This window comes from Hemitrygon akajei, chromosome 21 (genome assembly GCF_048418815.1).
Source record: "Hemitrygon akajei chromosome 21, sHemAka1.3, whole genome shotgun sequence".
NCBI classification, from domain to species: Eukaryota; Metazoa; Chordata; class Chondrichthyes; order Myliobatiformes; family Dasyatidae; genus Hemitrygon; species Hemitrygon akajei.
The window spans coordinates 50,561,223-50,585,364 of NC_133144.1; the positions used below are offsets into that span (position 1 = coordinate 50,561,223).

At 41.0% G+C, this 24,142-nt stretch overlaps 2 protein-coding genes across 4 annotated transcripts in view; one reads left to right on the forward strand and one right to left on the reverse strand.

Annotated features, from left to right (window-relative positions):
* The window catches only part of micu1 (mitochondrial calcium uptake 1), a 130,688-nt gene extending 106,768 nt beyond the window's left edge, over positions 1–23,920 (reverse strand). Inside the window, exons 1-2 of one of the 3 annotated variants that reach the window (XM_073025385.1) lie at positions 7,411–7,469; positions 2,902–3,083 (exon numbers count right to left, since the gene is read on the reverse strand). The gene's annotated coding sequence lies outside the window, so the exon portion shown is untranslated. Of the gene's footprint in view, positions 1–2,901; positions 3,084–7,410; positions 7,528–23,901 lie in introns of those variants that run through there. The other 2 variants (XM_073025386.1, XM_073025384.1) reach the window with 2 other exon arrangements.
* mcu (mitochondrial calcium uniporter) overlaps positions 23,209–24,142 on the forward strand; it is a 199,726-nt gene continuing 198,792 nt past the window's right edge. Inside the window, exon 1 of the mRNA XM_073025387.1 lies at positions 23,209–23,413. Within this exon, the coding sequence (XP_072881488.1) occupies positions 23,297–23,413 (117 nt within the window). The 5' untranslated portion in view covers positions 23,209–23,296. The remainder of the gene's footprint in view (positions 23,414–24,142) is intronic.

Here is a 24,142-nt window from a genome sequence, read left to right on the forward strand (position 1 = left end):
CATCATTCCATCATGGCTGATTTTTTTTTATCCCACTCAGTCCTATTCTCCTGCCTGCTCTATGTAACTTTTAATGCCCTTACTAATCATGAAACTATCAACCAAAGTCTTTAAATATATCCAACGACTTGGCCTCCAGTCATATGTGGCAATGAATTCCACAAATTCTCTACCCCCATCTAAAGAAACTCTTCCTCTTCTCTGTTCTAAAGGGTTGTCCTTCTATTATGAGGCTGTACCCTCTGATCATAGACTCAACTAACATAGAAAACACCCACTCCACGTTCACTCTATTTGATAGGTTTCAATGAGTTTCCCACTCCCACCCGTTCTTCTAAACTCCAGTCAATACAGACCCAGAGCCATCAAACACTCCACATGTATTAACCCAAGCAAAAGAAAATCTCCAGAAGCTGAAGCAACACACACAAAATGCTGAAGGAACTCAACAGGCCAGGCAGCACCTACGGAAAAGAATACAGCTGATGTTTGGGCTGAGACACTTCATCAGTACTGGAGGGAAAAAAAAGATGAGATGTCAGAGTTAGGTGAGGGGAGGGAGAGGGGAGGAAGAAACTCAAGGTGATAGGTGAAACCAGGAGGGGGAGGAGTGAAGAAAAGAGCTGGGAAGTTGATTGGTGAAAAAAATACAGGCCTGGATAAGGGGGAATCTGTTAGGAAAGGATAGAGGGCCATGGAAGAAAGACAAAGGGGAGGAGCACCAAGGAGGTGATGGGCAGGTAAGGAAATAAGGTGAGAGAGGGTAAAGAGAATCGAGAATGGTGAAGGAGAGCTTGTTGGGGGGGGGGGGGGGGGGGGGGGCAGGGAGACTCACCGGAAGTTCAAGAAATCAATGTTCATGCCATCAGGTGGAGGCTATCCAGATGGAATATCAGGTGCTGCTTCTCCAACCCAGGTATGGCGTCATCGCAACAGTAGAGGAGGCCATGGATTGACATAGAACATTAGAGCACAGCAACAGGCCTTTTGGTCCTTCTTGGCTGTGCCAAACCATTTTTTTGCCTAGTCCCACTGACCTGCACCCGGGCCATATCCCTCCATACACCTCGCATCCATGTACCTGCCCAAGTTTTTCTTAAATGTTAAAAGTGAGCCCGCATTTACCACTTCATCTGGCAGCTCATTCCACACTCCCACCACTCTGTGTGAAGAAGCCCCCCCAATGTTCCCTTTAAACTTTGCCCCCTTCACCCTTAACCCATGTCCTCTGGTTTTTTTCTCCCCTAGCCTCAGTGGAAAAAGCCTACTTGCATTCACTCTATCTATACCCATCATAATTTTATATACCTCTATCAAGTCTCCCCTCATTCTTCTACAACATGTCAGAACGGGAATGGGAAGTGGAACTAAAATAGGTGACCACTGGGAAATTCCACTTTTTCTGGCAGACAGAGGGTAACCCTTTCATTCCTGGAATCATTCTTGTGAACCTCCTCTTCTCGACTAATGCCAGCATATCCCATAACTGCTGATAATACTCCAAGTGCAATCTGACCAATGTCTTAATAAGCCTCAGCATTACATCCTTGCTTTTAAATTATAGTTCTCTCAAAATCAATGCTAACATTGCATTTGCATTCCTTACCACAGACTGATCTTGCAAGTTAACCTTTAGGGAATCCTGCACATCCCTTTGCACTTCTGATGGCTGAAAATAGTTTACACCTTCATTCCTTCTAGCAAAGTGCATGACCATACATTTCCCCGACACTGTATTCTGCCACTTCTTTGCCCCATTCTCCTAATATGTCCAAATCCCTCTGCAGACTCCTTGCTTCTGCAACACTAACTGCCCCTCTATCAATAATGGATCTAGTGTTTTCCTGGTATATATGATGAATAAACTCTTCTCGAGCTGAGTACAGGTATCAAAACTTGTATGATACCTGCACCTGGCTGGAAGCCTGAGAAGAGTTTATTCTGTCTTTGTGTTGGCTGCAACTTGACCACAAAATTATTTATCTGACATCCTCTTAAACACCACTGTCATATCTGTTTCTACCACCTGTTCCAGGCACCAATCCCTCTATACATCTCCTTTAAACTCCCCCTTCCTCCCTGAACTTCTAATAATAAAATCTAATTGTCAGAAAAATTTTGATGCATCCGCATACTTTTAATCATCTTTATCCAATTTTAAGGCACTATAAAATGGCTATTTTCCTCTTTAAATACTTCAAAGTGCTGATAATTATACCAAAGTGTTCTTTCATTATGAAATGACTGCTTTATGTTTACAAGCACTCAGAAATATACTTCAGTTGCAATACTTCAGCAGAATAGAGAAAGTTCTCCCCCCTGCATAGTACTACAGCTTAGTATTAATCTTTGAAATAATTGTACATATTCATTGACTTTAATGGAGCAAATTGTCCAAAAGCACTTTGTAATATTGTTATTTAACTACACCAAGGCACATTAGGAAATATTTGAATAGACAAATGATAATGGGTGGTGAGACAGGTTTTAAGGGGCATTTTAAAATCAGAAATTGAACAGCATGACTGTGCATGAATATGCAAGACTGCCTGCTTTAAATCCCAGACCTTTCCGGCAAAGGAACTTCTGCTAAGGAGATGAGCAACAGTATCATGTCCACTGTAGAGACACTGATATGACAGTTGATGGGGAGCCTTTATTCCCAAAGTCTTGGTGCTCTTTGCTTTGGTGATGAGACACTCAGCCACCAGGGGAACCATCTCATTAGATCCACCATCTCTGATGATATTTTGTGTAGACCAGTGCCTAAATAATTTGTGTTCTTGGATGTTTTCGATAAAGAGGACAGATGATGTGGGATAGTCAAGACAATATGGCAAGAACTATTTTTTGCAACAGACAGAACCACAATGCAAAGTGTGAGTTTTGATACTTGCATACCTAAAGTTTGCCTGCAGCTTGATGCAACCTCTTACAAAGGTATCCAACTGACTGAGGGCCAGATTCACTCTTTTTCTGGAGACACATACATCAAGATTCTGCATCCTCCATTTCTGAGCTTCAGATGAAGTGATAGGATCTTGGGTGATTGCTATTTTGCAGTTGAAGAGTAAGGGATACACCTACATCAAGTAGGTGTAAATAAGACGTTATTATGAGCCAACCAATCCACTATTTATTCAACTAAGCACTTTAAAATTCAGAGATTTTGTAGGTTTTAAAATAATACAAATTATATATAAAGTAAAAAACAGACAGTTACTACAAAGTATCCAAAGATTGTTTAAAATGAGAGAAAGTTAACATGATTTGAGAGGAACATGTATATTTCAAAAATAAAGGACAAGAACAAATGTAAAAAAATCATTGTATTTCAGTCAGAGGGGTGAATCTATGGAACAGTTGTAGTGAGAACTTAAAAACATGCACCACACTTAACAAGTTTAAAAAATTATTTTAAAATAATTTAATGAACAAATATAAAATACATGCTTTAAAATGAATGGGAGTAATGTAAATAAATGATACTTGGAATTGGATTTTGTGTTAAAAGATTATGAAATTTTTGTGTTGATGTGATGATTGACGCCAAATATGTTTTTGTATAAGTAAGAGGGGTAGGCGTAATAAGCTGTAGCTTCAGCCTACACCCTTTCGGTCTGTTTTAAAGATTTTTATTATTTAATTTTGTCTTATGAAATCATCGTTGAAAATGATGCTTTTGGGTATGTCTGTACTGACCGAAATAACTTTCATTTAATTCAAAGTACAACAACTCCAAGAGCATCTCATAAAGTTGTCTACCATGACTGACTGCAAGCACAGCTGCCAGTATATTAATTCTTTAACTCTACGCATCACCCAGGTCCTGGTGCATGCCCTAGCTCCTCCAGCACTGTTGTGAAATTGGAGAATGAAGAATCTGCCTGAGAACATGGCCTCATTTAACAGCACGGTTGGTCACCAATTTCTAACTTCCTTCCTCTCCTACTTCTGCTTGTAGATAAGATGGATGATGTCCTTCCTCATGCAAATTGACATGTTACCAGTTATGGTTCTGTACATTTCCAGCAGATCTTAGCTGATCTGGCTTAATGGTTCAAATACAGCTCAAATGGCAAACTGTTGTTTTCATTTTATTTGCCTCATTGAATGGGCCAACCATGGCAGCTCACCCAAGGCCAATGATTGGTCCAGACTCTCTGACCAGTTATCATCAAAATTATCTGAGATAGGGGAAGGGAAGTTCTGGGAGGCAATATTGTTTTTAGATTACATTGCTTAGCACAGAAACATTTGTAAAACCTCAATATGTTTGGATACGATAAGGGTACTGAGTATCCCTCTTCATTAATGCTGCTGATCACTAAGCTCCCCATGAACCCTGGAAGCAGTACTAGCATATCCATTCTACTCCACAAAACAATGAATTAGAATTTTGACTTGGAGGATCCTAGGGAAAAGAGGCTTGCTGACTCTCTGCCTCTTTAAAGGCCTCATAACACCTCCTCTTCTCCCCCCCCCCCCCCCCATTAAATTCAACAGTAGATTCTAGTTTTCTGCAGTTTGGTAATAATATGGGATATGGTGATATAATGAATATATGGAGTTAGCTCACAGGTTCTCCATGAACTTAGCAAATAGTCTACTAGGTTAAAGGGGCAATCAGCTTATAGTCATAAGTAGGAGGAGTAAACCAAGCTAATTTTCCAAATGTCAACTCAAGATAATGTGTATAATTGATTGCACAGAAATATCCATTCTCTCTCTCTGGAAGGAAAATAGGATGAATCTTAACAGGCAAAAGCATTACTTTAAGATTGAAGCAGACGGCAAATGATCAATGAAAGTAAATATGGGTTTTCTCTGCTATGGACCAAGATCATTCTTGAGAATATGGTATGAAAAAAACTTATTTAAAAGTATTTCCATTTACACATCTGCAAGCATCAATATAGATGGGATGCCCAACACCATCACACTGAGCACGGGGGGCCCCCAGGCTCAGTCCACTGCTGTTCACTCTGCTGACCCACGACCGTGCTGCAACACACAGCTCGAACCACATCATCAAGTTCGCCGATGACACGACCGTGGTGGGTCTCATCAGCAAGAACGACGAGTCAGCATACAGAGAGGAGCAGCAGCGGCTAACGGACTGGTGCAGAGCCAACAACCTGTCGCTTAATGTGAACAAAACAAAAGAAATGGTTGTTGACTTCAGGAGGGCACGGAGCGACTACTCCCCGCTGAACATCGATGGCTCCTCGGTAGAGATCGTTAAGAGCACCAATTTCTTGGTGTTCACCTGGTGGAGAATCTCACCTGGTCCCTCAACACCAGCTCCATAGCAAAGAAAGCTCAGCAGCATCTCTACTTTCTGCGAAGGCTGAGGAAGAGTCCATCTCCCACCCCCCATCTTCATCACATTCGACAGGGTTTGTATTGAGAGCATCCTGAGCAGCTGCATCACTGCCTGGTTCAGAAATTGCACCATCTTGGATCACAAGACCCTGCAGTGGATAGTGAGATCAGCTGACATGATCATTGGGGTCTCTCTTCCACCACTACAGACATTTACACTACATGCTGCATCCGCAAAAGAAACAGCATTATGAAGGACCCCATGCACCCCTCATACAATCTTTTCCCCCTCCTGCCGTCTGGGAAAAAGCTCCGAAGCATTTGGGTTCTCACTATGTAACAGTTTCTTCCCCGAAGCTATCAGACTCCTCAATACCCAGAGCCTGGACTGACACCTTGCCCTATTGTCCTGTTTATTATTTATTGTAATGCCTGCACTGTTTTTGTGCACTTTACGTAGTCCTGTGTAGGTCTGTAGTCTAGTGTAGCTTTCTCTGTGTTGTTGTTTTTTTTGCGTAGTTCAGTGTAGTTTTTGTACTGTGTCATGTAACACCATGGTCCTGAAAAACGTTGTCTCATTTTTACTATGCACTGTACCAGCAGTTATGGTCGAAATGACAATAAAAGTGACATGACTTGATCTGATCTGGTGAATAGCTTTGATTTTGAGCATACAAAAAGTACAATCCTTTTAACAATTTTCACAATTATGAGTGGACTCGAGTGTTATGAACATCACGTGATGTTTCACATTGCAAACAAAGGTAAACTAAACCAATGTAATTTAACTTTCATTTTACTGTAACAGTACTGCTGGTTAAGTCATTAAGATTCAAGATTGTTTATTGTCGTATTTCAGGACAGAAAAGTGTACAGGAGAACAAAATGATTGTTACTCCAGATCTGTTGCAGCATATAAAAAAAAGCATAAAAAACACAAATATAAAAGCAATCCTATAAAACACAATGTACTAGTAACTGTTATAAACAAAGATTGATTGTATGTACATTAAGTGACCATAGCTGATGTGTTTGTGGTGGGGAGTGTAAGTGGTGAATGCGATCTTGATTTCAACATTTAAGATAAGTTTGGGTAGGCACATGATGGGAGGGATATAGAGGATTATGGTCTGTGTGAAGATCGATGGGATTAGGCAGTTCAGATGGGTTAAGTGGCCTGTTTTGTGCCGTACTTTTCTATGACGCTACAATTCTATAAGCTTTGTATTATTGTCAAGCAAATGTTGCTCTCATAGCCTCATCATTCCAAAGGCAGCTGTGAGATAATACTTCAACTTATTCAGAACCTTAACATCCAATTTATCTGTCATTAATTAATGAAGTTGTTTTACTTTAAGCACCAAATATTATGGAGCGCCCAATAATAAACAACCTAATAACAAATAACTTCATTCCCTCAAGTTGATTATCTTCAACCCTGACTTACTTCACTAAAATAGCCTTTAGTTTGGATTAAAGCAAGCCAGGGGAAATCAATCCCAGCACCAAATTCCTTATTGCTCCGGATAACTTATGCTCAGATATATGAAAATAATTTGTAACAACCGAGTTCTTCTAACTGCAGATCAGTTCACTTCTGAACATTCAATTCAAAAGCAAACTACTGTAGATGATGGAACACGAAAAACAGGAAATATTCCAGAGGCCAAGCAACACGATCTATTGACTATACCCTCTATAAAATCTTTCCCTGCCTTCGCTGTCTTATAATAACGCTTATTTATCTCATCTCTGCAGTTCTATTCTCCTCCATTTCTGTGGCTGTAGTGTCGTCCAGAATCCACAGTGCACGGTAATACATCAGCGATATCAGGACTACAGTATTGGGTTAGATAGAGTACACTCCATCCCACCGTCGATGTGGCCCAGCCCCCAGACTCCCTCACAACACAAGGAGATGGACATAGATCGACAGCTCCGTCCGTCCGCCCGCCCGTTAGGAGCGACAACCCGCTCTCACTACAAAATGTAAGACCCCATGCCGTTCCCTTACCGTCCGCCCGCCCGTTAGGAGCGACAACCCGCTCTCACTACAAAATGTAAGACCCCATGCCGTTCCCTTACCGTCCGCTCATCGGCTCATTTCCTCACAGCAACCGCAGTTACCATTTTCTGCTCCCCCAGCAACTCCGCACATCCCTCGGGCTCGTCACGCAACGTCGCCCACGCCCCGTCCCTTCCGTCATCACGTAGACGTGTCTGCAGGTGCGCGCGGCATTCGGGCTCCGCCCATGGGCTGCGCGAGAGGGCGAGGGAGCGGTGAGGAAAGGTGTGTTCTTTCGCCGATGTTCCCCAACAAATCTTGAATTATTCAATTGCTGTTTTGAAATATTGCATCATTTTACACTAGTAGAGCATATATCAGTAGTACTGTACATAGAGCTCCTGTGTTGTAGTCTTCCATAGATCACGAACTTCATTGCCACAGACGGCCGTGGAGGCCAAGTCACTGGGTATATTTAAAGCAGAAGTTAATAGGTTCATGATGAGTTCAGGCATCAAAGGTTATGGGGAGAAGGCAGGAGAATGGGACTGAGAGGGAAAAGAAATCGGCCATGATCGAATGATCAAATGGCCTAATTCTGCTGTAATGCCTCATAGAAATTGGCCCTTTGGCCCAACTCTGCCATGTTGGCCAATTTGCCTAGTACAGTTAATCCCATTGCCTGCATTTGGCCTATGGCTTTCTCACCTTTACAATCGAATGACTTTAAAACATTTAAATATCAATTATGTCAAGGGTGGGGTGCAGTATGCTTTATTCTCATAATCCTGTACCTCCCTAAACTCACCAGGGTTCATCGTGCAATAAGAATTCTTCAATGTAGACCACAGAAATGGAGAAGACATTTCATTTTCATTTATAAAATATTTTTATTAATTATTATTAAAGATCAACAAAATCAATTCAATATGTCATATACAATGAAGAATTAAATTAGCCACTAACTGATTTAGACTTATAAAAGTACAAGTATAACACTGCAGCTGATGGAATAAATAAGGGTAAATAAGACAAAAACCCACATCTTCAGTATGAAAACATTGCCCCTCAGCTCCCCTTCAACTCTTTCCTTTCTCATCTTAACCCTATCCAATCTTGTTTTTGACTTCCCTACTCTGGGAGAAAGACTGTTGCCATCCTTGTTATTTATGCCCCTGTAAGATCATAGTCATAGAACACTACAGCACAGACAGGCCCTTCAGCCCATCTAGTCTGTGCCAAACCATTAGTCTGTCTAGTCCAATCCATCTGCACACAGACCATAGCCCTCCGTACCCCTCCAATCCAAGTACCTATCCAAATTACTCTTAAATACTGACATTGAACCTGCATCCACCACTTGTGCTGGCAGCTCATTCCACACTCTCTGAGTGAAGAAGTTCCTCTTCATTTTCCCCTTAAACATTCCACCTTTCACCCTTAACCCATGACCTCTAGTAGTCATCTTACACAATCTCAATGGGAAAAGCCTGCTTGCATTTTCCTTATACCCCTCATAATTTTGTATACCTCTATCAAATCTCCCCTCAGACTTCTACTTTCTAGGGAATAAAGTCCTAACCTAGACAACATTTCCCCATAACTAAAGTCCTCAAGATCCAGCAACATCCTTGCCATTTTAATTTGCACTCGTTCAATCTTATTTACATCTTTCCAGTAGGTAGGTAACCAAAACTGCACACAATACTCCAAATTAGGCATCACCAACATCTTATGCAATTTCAACATAACATCCCAACTTCTGTATTCAATACATTGATTTATGAAGGCCAAAAATTTATAAAGGCTTTCATTACAACTCTATCTACCTTTGATGCCACTTTCAAGAAATTATGGATCTGAATTCCCAGATCATACTGTCCTACTGTACTCCTCAATGCCCTACCGCTCACCGAGTAAGTTCTACCATGGTTGGTCTGCCCAAATTGCAACACCTCACACTTGTCTGCATTAAATTCCATCTGACATGTTTTCAGCCCAGTTTTCCAGATGGTCCAGATCCTGCTACAAATTTTGATAGTCTTCCTCGCTCTCCATTACACCTCCAATCTTGATGTCATCCCCAAATTTGCTGATCCAGTTTTCCACATTATCATCCAAAAGATTACAAGCCACAATGGACCCAGCACCAATCCCTGTGGCACACCACTAGTCATAGACCCCTAGATAGATAGATAGATAGATACTTTATTCATCCCCATGGGGAAATTCAACTTTTTTTCCAATGTCCCATACACTTGTTGTAGCAAAACTAATTACATACAATACTTAACTCAGTAAAAAAATATGATATGCATCTAAATCACCATCTCAAAAAGCATTAATAATAGCTTTTAAAAAGTTCTTAAGTCCTGGCGGTAGAATTGTAAAGCCTAATGGCATTGGGGAGTATTGACCTCTTCATCCTGTCTGAGGAGCATTGCATCGATAGTAACCTGTCACTGAAACTGCTTCTCTGTCTCTGGATGGTGCTATGTAGAGGATGTTCAGAGTTATCCATAATTGACCGTAGCCTACTCAGCGCCCTTCGCTCAGCTACCGATGTTAAACTCTCCAGTACTTTGCCCACGACAGAGCCCGCCTTCCTTACCAGCTTATTAAGACGTGAGGCGTCCCTCTTCTTAATGCTTCCTCCCCAACACGCCACCACAAAGAAGAGGGCGCTCTCCACAACTGACCTATAGAACATCTTCAGCATCTCACTACAGACATTGAATGACGCAAACCTTCTTAGGAAGTACATTCGACTCTGCCTTCCTGCACAAGGCATCTGTGTTGGCAGTCCAGTCAAGCTTCTCGTCTAACTGTACTCCCAGATACTTGTAGGTCTTAACCTGCTCCACACATTCTCCATTAATGATCACTGGCTCCATATGAGGCCTAGATCTCCTAAAGTCCACCACCATCTCCTTGGTCTTGGTGATATTGAGACGCAGGTAGTTTGAGTTGCACCATATCACAAAGTCCTGTATCAGTTTCCTATACTCCTCCTCCTGTCCATTCCTGACACACCCCACTATGGCCATGTCATCAGCGAACTTCTGCACATAGTCAGAGAGGTGACCATCTACTACCACTCACGAGCTTCTCTCTCAAAGGCAATGTGCAATCCAATTTCCTATTGTTATGTTTTGTAACTCCAGAAATTAAGAGAAAGAAAAGCACAGGGGGACCGGGATAAACATGTACTTTCCATTTTTACTTCAAGTGAGAGACGTGTGGTGTGATAACGTATGCCATTCATACACTGTACTATTATATATAATCTGTAATGAATTATGAAAACAACAAACAATACTTAATCAAATGATTTATTTATACTATTACTCAAATGTTACTGAAATATTAAATATACAACACTCTACCCTGCTTAGCTACAAACTCCAAATCAATATAGAAGGCATCTCCAATTTTTTATACAAAATCACTATACCATTTAATACAACTACTATATAGACATCCACAGCATAGTAAATTTTAAACTGTCCCATTCATCCCTGAAAATTTAATCACTGTAGAGGCTTTCTTGTTCTTGCAGAATAACATCTTTCCTGACAAGGGGAATCATTCTGCTGCTTGTTCTACATACTCCTGAGATTGGCTTTGAGGAAATCCAAGTGTGAGCACAAGGAATGATTCAGGAACGGTGTAGCTGGTAAGTTAACACGAGGAAGACTGCAGATGCTGGAAATTCAAGCAACACACACAAAATGCTGGTGGGACACAGCAGGCCAGGCAGCATCTATTGGAAGAAGCAGCTTCTTCCTATAGATGCTGTCTGGCCTGCTGTGTTCCACCACATTTTGAGTGTGTAGCTGGTAAGTTGCTGACTGTGGAGTGTGCTGTATTGCAATATGCAAGGAGGAAATTGGTGAGCTTTTAATTCAGTGTTCATGTAGTGCAGGATTTCTCAGTTAAAGGAGGGGTCCATGGAATAAAAAAGGTTGGGAACCCTTGGTGTAGTGCGTTCTGTTGACATTGCTTGCAAAGCATTCTTTAGACTCTGAACAAAACTTTCAGCTAAGCTTGGTGTAGATTTGTCTTATTCCATTCATTTTCAGGAATGACTGAAAGTGTTCTGCAATAAATTGTGGTCCATTGGCACAGACTAAGTATTCTGGAACACCAGGCATTGAGAAGAGGCTCCTCAATAGCTTAACAGTGTGTAAGGCTGCAGTGGAATACTTCTGGCTACTACCAAGAAATCTGTGCCCATGAATAGTCTGGCAAAATCCACATGAATCCTCTGCCAAGGCAATGCAAGTTATTCCCAGGGTTGGGGAGGTGCTGCTCTTGGCATCTACTAGACGTGTTCCAACCCAAACAATACATAGCAAGCTGCTCAATCTGCTGATCTATCCTAGGCCACTAGGCAAAGCTTCAAGCCAACACTTTCATTTTGACGATGCCTCAATGACCAGCATGTAGCTTCTCCAACAATTTAGCTGTCAGCTTCAGTGGTACAACAACTCCCAATCACCATGTCTCCGAAAAGGCAAGTTCATCCCGACACTGCTAAAAATGGGAGAACAGGAATTTCTGTTGCATATTCCAGCCTTTTTGGGTGGCCACATAGACCTAAGACGGCATGGGGTCTTTTTTGTTTTCCCTTCAAATCATCTCTGCCATAATTTTCGAAGTGTGTTAAGGAGAATACATCAAGAGGAGTATCCACATTCATTAGTTTTTCAGGTATTTCCTTTCACAAGGGTAAATGGGAAAATCCATCAGCATTTCCATGATTAGTTGTCCTCTTGAATTTGATATTGTCAATGTGGCCTCCAAGAAACAGAGCCCATCTCTGCATTTGTGCTGCTACTGTTAGTGGAACACCCTTCTGTGATTGAAAATGGGCACAGGCGGTTGATGATCAGTAATGAGGGTAAACTTACTCCAAGTACTGCTTGAAATGTCTTACCCCCCCCCCCCCCCCACCCAAACCAGACTCAAGGCCTCTGTCAATCTGTGTGTAATTTTTCTCTGCAGTGGTAAGGGAACATGATGCAAAGGCTATGGGGCGTTCACTTCCATCACTCATAATATGTGATATGACTGCACCTGTGCCATTAGGCGAGGTGCCAAAGGCAAACTTCACTGGACATTGTGTGAGTACAGTGTCTGATGTCACTATTTCCTTTCTCTTTTGGAAAGCCACATTTTGGCTTTTATTTCTCTCATGGCCAGAAGGACGCTCTTGCTTCAATGGAAAGATGCGGCCCCTCCTATTCACGCCCAATGGTTACGGGATGTGATGTCATGCTTAAATTTAGAGAAGATTCGATGTTCAATCTCTGAATCTAGACAAGACTTTCAGACATTGTGGGGACCTTTTCTGAATTATTTTTGAAACCTTTGATTTGCTGTTAAAGCACAGATGATGACTATTTTTTTCCCTTTTTTTTGCTTTACTAATCAGCTTCGGTCTTGGTATTGGGTTAGATTTTTTTAATATAATAAAATTACTATATTTCAATGCTACGGATTAATTAACCTGTATGAATATAGGGTTAGGAGTCTTTATATGCAATTTAGTATAATGTATTGATAAATATATTTTTTCCTGTACTCAGTATTCTTATAAGTAAATTAATTAATAAAAATATTTGAAAAGAAAAGGAAAGGCACATCAGACTGCTTTGTCCATTGCCATTTCTTCCCGATCTGTAGTAATGAGTAAAAGGAGTGGAGCACAGCAGCCAGGTTTGGTGGGAAACTGTTTTAGCAATTGATGAATCCTAAAATGGACCCCAAGCGTGATAAGTCCTTTGGCCTTGGGCTATCCACCAGTGCTTGAATTTTCTCAACACACTGGTGTAAATTTTGTGTGTCAATGGTGTGACCACAGCAAGTGCTGCTTGGTTTAAAGAATTCACACCTGGTGTGTTGTGCTCTGAGCCCATAATGTGATAGGAGAGGAGAGTGGACCACAGGAGAAAGAGAGGGGATCTGAGGAAGTAATAGGCAGGTGAGAAGAGGTAAAAGGTCAAGAGTGAGAGGGAGTAGAAGAAGGGGAGAGGGGATTTTTTTTACAGGAAGGAGAAATTGATATTCATCCTATCAGGTTGGAGACACCCAGATGGAACATAAGGTGTTGCTCCTCCACCCTGAGGGTGACTTCATCTTGCCACAAGTGGAGGCCATGGAGCGACATGATAGAACAGGAATAGGAATCGGAATTAAAATGTTTGGCCACTGTCAAGTTCTGTTTGTGGCTGATAGAGTGGAGGTGCTCGATGAAACGGTCCCCTAGTTTACAACAGCTCTCGCTAATGTACAGCTGACCTCATCGGGAGCACTGGACACAATAGACAACCCTAACAGATTTACAGGTGAAGTGTTGTCTCATCTGAAAGGACTTTCTGGGGGCCCTTAATGGAGGTGAGGGAGGAGTTTTATGTGCAAGTGTAGCACCTAGGCCACTAGCAGGGATAAGTGCCGGGAGGGAGATTAGTTGGGAGGTTTGAATGGACAAAGGGAGTGATCCCAGTGGAAAGTGGGGTCGGGGGGGGGGGGGATAGATAAGGATATATTTAGTTGTAAGATCCTTTTAGAGATGGTGGAAATTGTGGAGGATGATGTGTAGGATGTGGAGGCTCATGGGGATGTAGGTAAGGACAAGGACAAGAGGAACTCTATCACTGTTAAAGCAGTGGGAAGATGGTGTGAGAATGATGCTTTTGAAATGGAGGAGTTGCAGGTGAGGGCAACATCAATTGTGGAGGGAGGAAAACCCTGTTTTTTGGAGGGCATCTCTGATGTCCTGGAACAGGTGGCCGTATCTTGGGAATGGATGTGGCAGAGGTGAAGGAACTGAGAAAAGGGAGTAGTATCTTTATAGGAGACAGGATGGGAAGAGCAATAGTCAAAATCACCGCGGAAATCAGTAGGTTTACAAAAGATGTCGAGATTGAGAAAGGAGAGCGGGGTGTTAGAGATGTACCAAGTGAATTTGAGAGCAGCATTGAAGTTGATAAAATTGACAAACTCAGCATGGCTGCATGAAGCAGCACCAATTCAGTTATCAATGTAGCAGAGGAAGAGTTGGGGAGTATAACAGGGGAAGGCTTCTAACCTGGGTTGTCCAACATAGCCAATAAAGAAAGAGGCATAGCAGGTGCCCATACAGGTGTCCAAGTCTACCCCTTGAGTTTGAAAAAAATGGGAGGAGCTGAACAAAAATTTGTTGAGGGTGAGGACCAGTTCTGCCAAATGGAGAGGTGTAGTGAGTTTTTCAATGCCATCCCAGAACACTGCTGTGACCTTTCTGAATTTGTTTTCAATAGACTCTATTGCAGGGGATGTGGCATTCAAATGGTGGATGGATCTCCAATCAAGTTGTAGTTGTCTCAGCCAATCACAGCCCCACAATGCTGGCCCTCTTGATTTTACCATATACAGTTATTTGCTGTATTTCACTGTTATGAATGTCAATCCCACCATAGTTTTTTTCCCTCCAGTTTAAGTTCTTGGTCGATGAAGGGTCTCAAGCCCAAACGTTAATTGTTTGTTCTTTTCCAAAAGTGCCGCCTGATCTGCTGAGTTCCTCCAACATTTTGTGTGTGTGTTATACTGGATTTCCAGCATCTGCAGAATCTATTGTGTTCATGCTGTTGTTTGTTGGTAGATCTGGATTCAACGACCAGGCTCCTGAACCAGAGTGGATAACTTCACTCACCCCAGTTCTGAGCTCACTTCAAGGATTTCATGGTCTCACTTTCAAGGACTCTGCAACTCATGTTCTCAATATTTATTTTTATTTTTATTATTATTTATTTACTTTTTTTTATTTTTTGTATTTGCGCATTGGTTATTTGTAGTGTGTAGTTTTTCAATGATTCTATTTTTTTTTAACTTGCTGTGAATGGCCACAAGAAAATAAATCTTATGATAGTGTATATTGACATTTATGTACTTGGATAATAAATTTACTTTGAACTTTAGTATTTAAATACAATTCAAAGTGGTAAACCAGCAAAGTGTGACAGGACTAAGGCATTGTTTGAGGTTTAATAGGTTTAGCCAGGTTTCAAAAATACTGATATGAATTTTTATTTAGTAAGCGTATATGGGATACAATATGGGATCTCAATCTTCATTATTCTTCAAAATGTTGTTACACCAGTTCCACATTACTAACACCTTGTTTTATGATATATTCGTGTTTTATAATCAGAATTTCTTTGTGCTGTAAATAACTGTTTGTTGTAGAGGATGGGTGTGTTTTTGTGTTTGCCCACTCTCACTCTTGATCATGTACTGCATTTGCCACTCCACAGTCCCACAAGGAAGTACAGATGCAAATAGCCTTTTGGTCTTTTAGTACACAGTTATCTACTGAGGAAAAATCATTATGATAATTAGATGTAAGGCAAGAACAGATCCTTGGAAGTCATGAAGAGAATGGTTGTGCAACTGACCTCTATTGTCAGTGGAATAAAGTATGTGGTCAGATTAAAATAACATTGGTTTTCAGAGCTGATAGGAAATGCTTAATGAGAGCTGATATCAAGAAATTACTTTCATTGTTCAGTAACCAGAGTTCACAGATTTAAGACAATCAGCCGTGTATTCTGGAGGAAGGTGATACGTTAAAGTGCTGGAACTGATACTGTAGAGACGTTCATGATGAATGAAAAGTCTTATCGAAGGAGGAACACAGTTAAAATGGGGGATTTGGATGAAGTATTTGGCTAATATAGTAACTAGTATATGCATGATGGGTTGAATGACCTAAAAACCTAAGTGTATATTTCTTTCTCCACAAATGCTGTATAACCCATTGAGTATTGAAACATTTTCTCTTTTAGTTCCAGATTTCCAGCCTGTGCAGATTTTTTACTTTTCAATTATTAAAATAAAATGTTTCAAATTTGCTTTATCCATCAGTAACTCAAAGCTAAGATCAGCTCTTGTTCTAATATGACTCCCATATTCTTGAAGCTTTCAATATCCAAAAATCTGTGGCCAATGATTTGATATATGGAAAATCAAAACAGAAAGAAACTAATCATGAATATTGATACAGATTAAATCATAGATACACACCAAGAGGACATGCTGCCAAAAGAACATTCAGCACTGATAATGAAATGCTTTAATATATCCAAAATTTGATATTTATATTAAGTCATGGTTCCTTATACTGAGAGCAATCAGTACCTGAAATGGATTCAGCATAGTAGATCGAATGTAATGATTTCACAATCAACCAAAGAAGGTTAGATAATAAGTTGAAAGGAAATCGTATTCTTCAGAAGTTTGAGGAAAATAATCAGAACAACCATCCAAAATTGTCCTTTTCTTCAGTCTTTGTAGCCAAAAATTGGACTGAAACAAAGAGTTATGCTCATTCGAATAACTTACCTTCTAGGGGTCATTTCAAAGTCACCGAGTGTGGAACGCTGATTAACCCTTTGACTGCTGCAAAAAGGGCACCAGCAATTATTTTAAAGCATGTTAAACTCAGGATTTTTTTCCAACAGGAAATGTATAGAATTATGAGATACTATTGTTCAAGTCTTCCCCTAAGTGGTGAATAGATTTCACAGTGCTGAAAAGCTTATTTAAAATTCATTGAAATAAACAGAGGAAAACCAAGAGAAAATAACATAATCTGAATGAATGTGAGAAATATTTAGTGAAAGAGTACAACTGCAACTATCAATTTTCCAATTCCGTTTTTTTCTTATATAGAGTAATCGGCCATTATCTGATAACATTTGGATGTATATTGGATGTTGGTTGACGCATGGAATCCAATTTAAAAACAGAATATTCTACAAAACACCTAACAGATCTGAAAATATCCATGGGGACAAAAGCAGAATTAAAATTTCAGTCTGATGATATTTTGACAGTTCAATAGAACTGATATGTTTGTTTACTCTGTTTCTCTCTCCACTGATGGAACCAATTCTCCTAAGAATTTATCCTGTAAAATTTTCTGGTTTTATATATGTATTTAATGTTTCAGGTTATTCTGAGGGTTCACCCTCTTGAAGGATTTTCTGACATCAACCTCTAAGACAGAGAGCACTAGGTTGACTGATATTGTGGGAATTCACACAGGGGTGGTGTTATTCTCTCCTTATGAACACCTTAAAGGGAGAATTACATTACACCTGTGAGTATGCTTACGGCATCTGGTGACCCTCAGATCTGCCTCGGAGGCTAATTCCAGAGCATCCTTCAAGAGAGTGAACTCATGCAAGGTGTCAGGGCCCAATAGTGCATGTGGCTGGATAATGAAAACCTGTGCCAACCAACTGGCTGGAGTGTTTAAGGATATCTTCAACCTCTCGTTGCTCCAGCCTGAGGTTCTCAGCTGCTTCAAAATGGCAGCATTCAGGAAGAAGGCAGGGTGAACTAGCTATTGACTGATAGCATTCACATCTACATGTATGAAGTGGTTTGTGAGGTTGGTTATGGCTAGAATTAACTTCTGCTTGAGCAAAGACCTGGTCACACTGCAATTTTCCAACTTCTGGAACGGCTCTACAGCTCTCCAGCAGCAAAACAGGTGAATACACATTGGCTTCTCTCTGATTACAGCTGAGTATTTAGTACTGTCACCCCCTCACTATTAATCACTAAGTTTCAAAACCTGGGCTTCTACACCTGCCTCTGCAACTGGATCCTCAACTTCCTCATCAGGAGGCCACAGTTGTAGAGATCAGTCATAGCAAATCCTCCTCGCTGCCAGTCAACACAGGTGTACAGCCCTCTGCTACACTCTCTCTACTATCATCACTGTGTGGCTAAACATAGCTCAATCACCATTTATAAATTTGCTGATGACACCACTCTTGTTGGCAAAATCTCGGAAGGCAACGAGGAACGTGCAGGAGAGATAGATCGGTTGATAGATAGATAGAGTGGTCACAGCAACGACTTTGCACTCAATGTCAGCAAGACCCAAGGAATTGATTATGAACGTCAGGAAGAGGAAGTTGGGACAGTGCCCATCAGTCTTCATTGAGGGGTTGGTGGTGGAAAGAGTGAGCAGCTTTAAGTTCCAGCGTGTCAACATCTCAGAGGAGCTGTTCTGGGCCCTACACATTGATGCAATCATGAACAAGGAACACCAGTCGCTCTACCTCGTCAGAAGTTTGAGGAAGTTTGGTATGTCACTACAAGGCTTTTAAATTTCTCTTGATGTGCAATGGACAGCAATCTGATTGGTTGCATCACAGCCAGGTATGGAGGCTCCAAAGCACAAGATTGCAAAATGCTGTAGAGGGTTGCAGACTCAGCCAGCAGAACTTTCCCCACCATAGAGGACATCTTCAAGAGGCAAAACCTCAAAGAGATGGCATTCACCATTAAGGAATCTCATTTTCTATTCCCTCTCTGTGTTACTAACATCAACGTGGACGTGCAGGAACACTCAATGATTCAGAAACAGCTTCTTCCTTTCTGCAATCAGATTTCTGAATGGAGAATAAACACTGCCTTATTATTTCTTATTTTGCACTATTTATTTATTTTGTGAGAAAATTTATAATAATTAAGTCTTTGTGCTGTACTGCTGCTGTAAAACAACAAATTTCACATCATATAAAACAGTGATAATAAACCTGATTCTGATTCTGAATACTTGCCCATGGTGCAGAGAAACAAATACATGTACATTTTAGGAGCGCGTTAATTACACAATGCCTAGATACTAAAACAGCATTCAGCTGAAGGATCTGTGGTTTAACATTATTTTATTCATGCTAAATTGACTTAAGTACTTTTGAATTTGGTTGGGTAACAACCAATCAGATTTCCTTTTTTCCATTGGCCCTTGCTTAACGTAGATTTCTTGACTTCATGCAGACTTATATTTGGTAGTTGCTATTATTTAATAATCATAATTGAGGTTCATATATCATAGATCTAGATAGGCAATGAAAGGTGAGTTTGGCATCTGTCACTGAAGACCAAAAGATATAGGAGCAGAATTAGACCATTTGACCAATTGAATCTGCTCTGCTATTCCAGCATGGCTGATCCAATTTTCCTCTCAGTACCAATCTCTTGCCTTCTTCCCAAATCCCTTCACATCCTGACCAATCAAGAATCTATCAACCTCTGCCTTAAATAGACATAAAGACTTGGCCTCCGCATCTGTCTGTGGCAAAGCATTCCACAGATTTATGACTCTCAAACTCACAAGAAATTGAATCTTCATCCAAGTTGTCTGGAGAGAAAAACTAACCATTAAGCTGTGATGAAGAACAGAAACTGGAATTACAAGAGTATCTATTTTGTCCATAGAATTGGTATATGAATGTCAACCACATACTGTATGAAGGAAATTTTTCAAAAGCAAATAAATAGAAATGAACAATTGAAGTAAAATGTGAATGTTGGTGGAGGAGGAAGCGGGTTGAAAGAAAATCATTCTAAAATTAATTAAAACAGAGCTGATGAATAAAGTTGGAAGATTTGCCAGAAAAAAATGCATCTACAATTTTTACAAGCTCTCAATGTCCCAAATCTGTTTACAGATAAGCAGTTTGAGAATCAAAAATTAAAACCGTTGGTCTCAGTAAAGATAACCACTAAGCTACTGGATTGTTGAAAAAAAGTCATCAAGTTCATAAGTGTACTTAAGGGAGAACTCCTTGGCACTATAATTTCATAGGATCTGTTCTAGGTAAAGCACAGAAGTGTCATTACAAAGAAGGCATGGAAGTGCCTCTACTTTCTGAGAAATTTGCCAAGATTTGGTATGTCATCTAAAACTTATTATTTTGTTTTCTTTTTCTTTTTTTATTTCAAATCTAATCAATTCAAGTTTAATTGTCATTCGCCCATACATGAATACGCATGAAATCAGCCAAACGAGACAGCGTCACTCCATCCATGGCCAAGGTGCAAAACACAGTACCAACAGTCACACAGCACAAAGCACACACATCATGTACGAGATAGCAAGCACAAGGAAGTATCAGTAAGGTGCAATCACGCAATAAGGAAGTCCAGACTTGTACCATCAATGCTGAAACCTGCAGTCAACCAAACTAGAATTTGTCTTCTGCTGAGCAAACATGGGGTGGGGGGGGTGGGGGGGGGAGTACTGATTCCAGCCTGAACTGTGCCACACCGCCCCCAGTGGAGTGGACCGCCTCTGATGCCTCTCTCCCGGTAGCTATAAACAGGCAACAGTTTTGAGGCTTGAGCACTGACTCCAGCCTGAACAACACACCACACTGCCCCTGGGAATGGATCAGCTCCAACGCCACCCTCCTGGTGGCTGTAAACAGGTGAGGCCTAGTCCTTGCTAAGAGTGAGGCCACGCAGCTCCCATCCATACGCCGTCATCTCAGCCAATAAATCAGTCGATTGAACTTGTGGCATTCCACATTAACAATGTCCAAAAGGGTCTTGCGATCACAAGAAAAACAACCAAGATGGTCACTCACTATTGGACTATACGCCTCTTTCGATTCAGGCAGCAGCACAATGCGCAGCTTCTTCATTTTCTCCACAAAGAGCAACTTGCTGATGGGGTACCCCTGCAGTACTTTAAATTCTGAATCTATAGTAGGATCTTGCAATCATGAAAAATATGTTTAAATAGGACAGAAGCACCTTTTGTTGCTCCTGTAGAAGCTGCTACAATTGAATACAGCACCATCTTACCAGAAGTAAGTTTGCATTATTTATTGTCTTTTGCACATTGGTTGTTTGTCCATCTTTGTGAGCAGTTTTTCCATTGATTCTATTGTGTCTTTTATTTGTATTTACCAAGAATACCTGCAAGAAAGTGAATCTCGGGGTAGTATATAGTGACATTTATGTACTTTGATGATAAATTTACTTTGAACTTTGAAATCTATAGTCTTACCTAGAGGTAATCTACCTACAGATGGCTTTAAACCCATTAGTGTGTCTCTTTTCTTGGGGATATAGTTAGAAATGAACAATAAATATCATAATTACCAGTGAAGTCCACATCCTAAGAAGGACTAAATACTTCAGCATTATAATTACAGTTATAAACGAGGAAACAAATTCCTGTAAATAATAATGTAGAAAGATCAGGTAATGCTTCCTGCAATGTAATTGAAGGTTTGGACAGGTGAATGCCTAAAATTATGGTTGTAGCACACTGTCTGAATGCCTTCAAGCAGATAGCAGATACAAGAGGGAAGGTGGTTCCCTGGCAGAGGAATCAAGAGCCAGAATAAAGAGAGAACTGTTTAGGCATGAATAAAGAATACATTTCTTCTCTCAGGTTAGTGAATTTTCAGAATTTTGTCCCATGAAGGTTGTGAAGGCCCAGTTATAGAGCAGATTAAAAACAGAAGTTGATAGGCTTCTAGAAATTAAAGGAGTTGGGATGGGGAAGGAAAACAAAGTCAGGCAGAAATCAGGGATAGCATTGATAATTGGCAGAGCAGGAGTGAAGGACCAGAATTGCTTCCTGCTCTTCTTAAACTGTTTGAAGAAAAAAGACAGTATCCAGGATGGATTTCTGATTCCTCCAATGGAATTGGAATGTGAAATCCCTGATCTGAAATGGAAATGTAGATTGTAGCCTTTCACATTCCAAAAGTACTTCATTTTCCCCCAAATGTATATATTATTGATGAGCTATACCATTAGACAACATGGGCCATCGTATTGCCTCCATTTAATGTACTAAGTAGATCATTACATTCACTTATAATATTTATATTATGTCAATATTTCAATCTTAAAAATTGCATCAATGATAAGTTTGACAAGTCGTTGTCCAGAGCTTCGGTGTCCAATGGGAGAACAATCCCACACTTTTTCTAGTCTTTACAGCAGTTGACCTAGCTTCAGTAAATACTTCAGTATCCACTTTATAATACTTCCGCATCATGGAATGTGGCAGTGTACAGCATTCGGTTGTAGACAACTCTTTAAAGTGAGTTTCAGCAAGTTTCAGGTAGACTGAAGTACATCTTTCACCAGGTCAATGGTCTTCCAGCAGCAGTCTCAATGTATGTCTCTGGGAGCAGCCCACTGACCGCACAGAGTCCTAGATCGTGCAGCTACTCAGGACAAATCTTGATGAAAGATCGCACTCCAGAAAGGAGATGGTCTCATCTGCATTGTAACCTCCTGCAGGGCAGCATGTAGTGGGATTGAGACTGGTTGTACAAGAAGGATTTCCCTCTGAGGACCCTTCTCACAACCAGACAAGCAAATGCTTGGTGTTTATTTGTAATTTCCAATTATAAGGCATTTTACTAGGACAGTGACAGACAACAAAGAATAAATAAATATCTAAGCTCATAATTCCAATGATTGGTTACTATAACTTATATTTCTGAATGGTTGGCAATTATATAGAACCAATTTGTTTACAAAGCACATGACTATTTAAAAGTATATAGTTAAGTGAGGCAAACGAAGGTTGCGGCTCCGGTAGTGGATAAATATAAAATGTAATACCCTGTACTCGCTTGAAAGAAAGCAAGTCTTAGATTTATACAGCAATTTTCACAAACTTTAAGCCATTATAGACATTCAAGTAAAAATGAATATCGTTGAAGTGAAGGTGATTTTATATTTGCTTTCTGTTTTACGTGATTTATAAATTTTGGAGTAACAAAAATAAACAGGAAAAAGTGAATCGACCTTCAGAATTGCAGTGTATACATGACTGTAATTGGTCATCGTATCGTAAGTTACGCCCTCATACTACACCAAGCCAATCAAAGCATTCAGTATCTTGATTGATAGTTTCAAACCACGCCGGTTCGAGCCCCTTCTTACCTTGACAAATAGAACTCGCGAATGGTGGAGCGTTTGAGCGACAGCATGAAAACCCGCCCTCATGTCTAAAGTCTGATCCCTGATTGGTACGGAGCTGTGAGTGATGGCGGTTGCGGGGCGCGCCCCTTCTCAATGCTCCCAACCCTGGTGTGGCCCCCACTGCCGCTGCGGAGCGACTTAGGATAAATTGGCTGCACTTCAGCGATGGCGATTGCGGCAAGGGCGCTACTCTCGGCCGCTCTCGGGAGCACTAGGGCAGCAGGCGGAGGCGGCGGCTTCACCGGGCTAGGTATCAGCAGGCAGCGGCAGCCTCAGCGGACGGTGAGTCAGGACGGGGTCCCCTTTCCCGGATCCGGAAGACAGCGGAGAGTCCCCCGGGGGAGTGGCAGGGTGTGCGGAAGAGATGGGGAGTCAAGTACTATGTGTGTGTGTGTATGTGTATGACAGAGAGAAAATAAACGAGAACCCATAGGACAGGCTGCTAATCTACCCCAGCAGCTGTCCCATTGAATAAAAGCAGAACGTGATGTTCTGTATAAACGCTTATTCGAAGGGATGGGAGAAGTTAAGGTTTCAGTTCTGTGACCTTTCATCGCTCCTCTTCCTTGGGGTTGTCCCTATGATGTGGGTTGTTTCCAAGAAACAACTGTCCACTTGCCTAACGCGCCGCTGATTCCGGACAAGAGGTTGATTAAAAGTTGATATGCTGTTTTTTGTTTGGGTAGCCGAGAGTATAGTGAAGGGAGGAGAGCGACTGCATCTCCCTGGGTTGGAAGCGAGAGGGGCTAGACAAGAAAACTATTACTTACCGCAGGGCCGCGTAACAAGTGACCTGCAAGTCAGACGGTTCCAAAACATAGACTGATATTGATGATCAACATGAATTGGGTACAGGAATTTAACACGGACGCCGCCCCTCGGCGCCTCAGCTCCTCCACTATGATTGCAAAGTAAAATCCAAAACTAGCGCTTGCCTGTGAAGTGACTGAGAGTCTGGTGTCGAGAAATGATTTGAGTCATCAGAGTGTGTGTGTAGACTGAGCCTAACCT